General features: G+C 62.6%; 1 protein-coding gene across 1 annotated transcript; it reads left to right on the forward strand.

Moving 5' to 3' along the window:
* Window positions 1-434: 434 nt before the first annotated feature.
* Window positions 435-4,104, forward strand: LOC112123759 (netrin receptor UNC5A-like; the record flags this gene model as incomplete). The annotated part of the gene is made up of 4 exons (XM_026662061.2): window positions 435-601; window positions 927-1,091; window positions 2,696-2,874; window positions 3,368-4,104. Coding segments are annotated over 4 exons (677 nt in total), but the record flags the coding sequence as incomplete, so codon positions are not given.
* Between the last annotated feature and the right edge of the window lie 61 nt (window positions 4,105-4,165).

A 4,165-nucleotide genomic window follows, 5' to 3' on the forward strand; every position in this document is an offset into this window, starting at 1 on the left:
AACTGGAAGCATCTCAGAGAATAGCTGCCAGGGAGGTCCTGGACTTTAATCTCTTCCCTAGCAGCCTAGATGTGCCCTCCAGGACCTCTCTTCTAGCTCCCGTGTGACCCAGTGCCTCTCTCCCCTCCGGCAGCAGGGCCGTGCTGGTCAGTGCCCAGCTGGGCCCTGGGAGGGCTGGGCTGAGCCCTGCAGAGAAAGGCAACGGGCTCCCCCCGTGCCACGAGGCCCCCAGAGCTGCCTTGCTCAGCCCACCACTCTCACTGGGGCCAGGGCTGCCCAGGGACAGGCTGGGGGCCCCTAGGGCAGGGGGTCAGCGAGGAGGCACCTGAGGGTGAGGGGTGCTCTGTCCCCCCCGCAGGCCGCTGGGCACAGCCGGATCCAGGACCCGTGCTGAGTGGGGACTGGCCCAGGCTGGGGCTCTGTCCCTGGCTGAGCGCCCATCTCCCGGCAGGAGGTGATGCAGCTGGAGAAGCAGCTGGGGGGGCAGCTGATCGGAGCCCCCCGCGTCCTGCACTTCAAGGACAGTTACCACAACCTGCGCCTCTCCATCCACGACATGCCCAGCTCGCTGTGGAAGAGCAAACTCCTCGCCAGCTACCAGGTAGGAGAGCCAGCCGTGCCTGCTGCGCCCGCCCTACCCCAGCCAGGGCTCAGGGCGAGGCCCAGCTCTGCCCACAGCAGGACGGGTGAGCCCTGCGGCAGCGCCACGGCCGAGCCGGCACCGAGCCCCAGGGGCTGGCAGGGACGCCCTGCTCTTCCCTGCCCCCAGCTCCTGCTGCCCCGGGCCCCTGCTCTCGGCCGGGGTGAGGGCTGTCCCTGGTGCTTCCGGGGAGGCTGGGGGGATTCCTGCCCCGCCCCTGAAGCCCGAGAGCCCTGCAGCAGCCCCAGGGCGGGCGGGCGTGACCCTCGGCTTCCCTCCGCCACAGGAGATCCCCTTCTACCACCTGTGGAGCGGGCTGCAGCCCTACCTGCACTGCACCTTCACGCTGGAGCGCCTCAGCCCCAGCACCTGCCAGCTGGCCTGCAAGATCTGGGTCTGGCAGGTGGAGGGCGACGGGCAGAGCTTCAACATCAACTTCAACATCGCCAAGGTGAGCGGGCCGGGATCGGGGGGGCTGACTGGAGGCATGTGCCAGGCCCGGAGCCACCTGCCCGAGGAACGGGAACCATGAGGGGGCCAGGCCCAGGAGCCAGTAGGGGGGTGGGGGGCCCACTGCAGGCGGGCGCCAGGCCCTGGAGCCACCTGCCCGAGGGCTGGGGAGTCAGGGATCCCGGTCCATCGCCATGGCACTGGATTGCCCCCCCTGCCGGGCACAGGGCACAGCAGACTAGAGGGCAGCAGCTCCCCAAGGGCCGGGCTGCAGCAACGCAGGTGGGTGCCAGCCCCTCCGAACACCCAGCCCCACCCCCAGGCCTGGGGCCCTCCCGCTTGGGGCTGTGGGTCCCCTCCCTGGCTCACCACTCTGTGATGCTGCCGGTGGGAGCCAGCTGAGGTCACTCAATCAGGGTGAACTGCGAACAGAACGGGGCAGACAAACCCCAAACGCTGGTGGATATTTCAATACTTAGATTTACCAACCAGCCCCAAACAGCCTCTGTGTTACCTCACTGGTTACTCAAAAGTCCAAATTGTGCAGTTCCCTTAAAATGCCCAGCCCAGGCCTCCATCCAGACACACACGTCAGATATGATGATGGTTACTGAAAATCTGATCTCATCATGTAAAAGAAAAGGTTCTTCTGATCCCAAAGGATCAGCCACACACCCAGGTCCAATTATAGCTTAGATCTTATACAAAATACACGCTAGAGCCAATTCTTGTTTAGTAAACTAAAATTTATTAAAAAAAGAAAAGAGATAGGGCGTTGGTTAAAAGATCAATATACAGACAGACTTGAATTCAATTCTTGAGGTTCAGATACATAGCAGAGATGAGTTTGTAGTTGCCAAAAGTTCTTTTAGAAATCATAGAATCTCAGGAGGTGTCTAGTCCAACCACCTGCTCAAAGCAGGACCAATTCCCAACTAAATCTCCAGATCCCTAAATGGCCCCCTCAGGGATTGAGCTCACAACCCCGGGTTTAGCAGGCTAATGCTCAAACCAGAGCTATCCCTCCCCCCACAGGTTATAGTCCAATGTCCGTATTCAGGGTGGCTCCAGTCAGTGACTGGGGATCTCAATCCTTGTGGCTTAAGGTTTCCCCCTCTTGAAACCCAAAGCAGATCTGAGATGAAGCAGGATCGTGTCCCAGGGTTCTTATACATTTCCAGCAGCCTTTCGGCCTGAGAAAACAATAGGCTCAACTTTCCTTCTTCTAAACATCATGGCAATTAGCACAGGATCATTTATCCATTAAACAGTTTAGATCCAGGTTACCACAACCTTCAAAGAGACAATAATACTATTTCCCTCAAGTGTCTTCCTAACCGTTAATATTCCCTGTTTGATCTTTGAATCAAAGCCATAGCAATAGACAAGACTTGTTTGCTGACATCACAAGCCCTGAGCACACATCTCCCTTCTATCTCTAACAATGCAGACTTGCATTTCAAAGCTCTGTTCATTTACACATCTTCCTAGCCAGTCTCTAAAGCTGGGCCCTGGGTCAGGTCAGTCTGGGAGGTAATTAACTCTTTCTGGCCCTGTCACCTTCCAATGAGAGATTATATCACACTCCTAACGTCACCCCCCTAGGACACGAGCTTCTCGGACTGGCTGGTGCCCGAGAGCGAGGCAGGCTGCCCAGCCCTGGTGGGCCCCAGTGCCTTCAAGATCCCCTTCCTCATCCGCCAGAAGATCATCAGCAGCCTGGACACGCCCTGCGCCCGCGGTGCTGACTGGAGAACGCTGGCCCAGAAACTCCACCTGGACAGGTATGGGGGCAGGGAACGTCCCCAGCACCAGGGCATGGGGGGCAGGGAGCATCTCCCTGCTAGGGCACCAGGGGACAAGCAGCGTCCCCCCACCGGGGCACCAGGCACAGGGAGTGATCCCAGAAGCAGGGAATCGGGGCAGGGAGCGATCCTGGGGGCAGGGCACTGGGGGCAGGACACAGGGGGCATGGAGCGATCCTGGGGGCAGGGCACTGGGGGCAGGGAGCGATCTTGGGGGCAGGGCACCGGGGGCAGGGAGCGATCCTGGGGGCAGGGAACCGGGGGCAGGGCACTGGGGGCAGGGAGCGATCCCGGGGGCAGGGCGCGATCCCGGGGGCAGGGCACTGGGGGCTGGACACTGGGGGCAGGGAGTGTCCCCTCGCCAGGCCTCTCGCCCAGCCCCCCTGGTCAACCAGCCCGTGAGGGCAGAGGGTGCCCCGGGTGGGGGCGGGCAGGAGCTCCCGGCTGACACCCTCTCCCCTCTCCTCTGCAGCCATCTCAGCTTCTTTGCCTCGAAGGCCAGCCCGACCGCCATGATCCTGAACCTGTGGGAGGCGCGGCACTTCCCCAGCGGGAACCTGGCGCAGTTGGCCGCCGCCGTGGCCGAGGTGGGCAGACAGGACAGTGCCCTCTTCGCCGTCTCGGAGGCCGAGTGCTGAGGGGCCAGCGCAGGGCAGGGCGGGGCCCTGCGGAGGGGGGAGCACAGGCCCCGGGGCAGCGGCGTGGGTGTCACTGCCCCAAAGGTGCCAGCTCTGTCCCCCGGGGGCCTGTGCTGGGCTCCTGCCCCTGCTGCCCGCGCAGGGGGCAGGGGGCTGGCTGGGTGCAGGCACTGACAGTGCTGGGGGCTGTGCCCCTTGCTGCCCCAGGACCCCTTGAGGACTCACCTGACCCCCCCCCCCCCCCCGCATGCCAGGGGGCTGTGGGCCAGTCCCCCCTTGGGGGCGTCTTGGAGCCAAAGAACAGGCCATGGCGGGGGCTGCGGGTGGGGGCTCTGGGGGGGCTGGGATGGGCAGCCTGGCTCCAGCCCGGCCCATCCGGGCGCTGTGTGTGCAGCGGGCATTGTGCGTCGTGCGTGCTGTAACCGTGTGGGGCCGGGCGGTGCCAGGCCCTGTCCCATGTTGTGTAAAGACCGGTTTTTAATTCTGTATTCAAGTGCATTCGCGTATTTACACTTGGCCTTATGTACATAGCCGGCAGCGCGGGGAGGGGGCGAGCGGGCACCCTGTAAATAAATCGGATCTATATTGCTAGCTGGGGCTCGCGCCGTGCACCAGACACGGGGTGGGGCGGG

The sequence above is a fragment of the Terrapene carolina genome, unplaced genomic scaffold (genome assembly GCF_002925995.2).
Source record: "Terrapene carolina triunguis isolate 2854851 unplaced genomic scaffold, T_m_triunguis-2.0 Scaffold21864, whole genome shotgun sequence".
NCBI classification, from domain to species: Eukaryota; Metazoa; Chordata; order Testudines; family Emydidae; genus Terrapene; species Terrapene triunguis.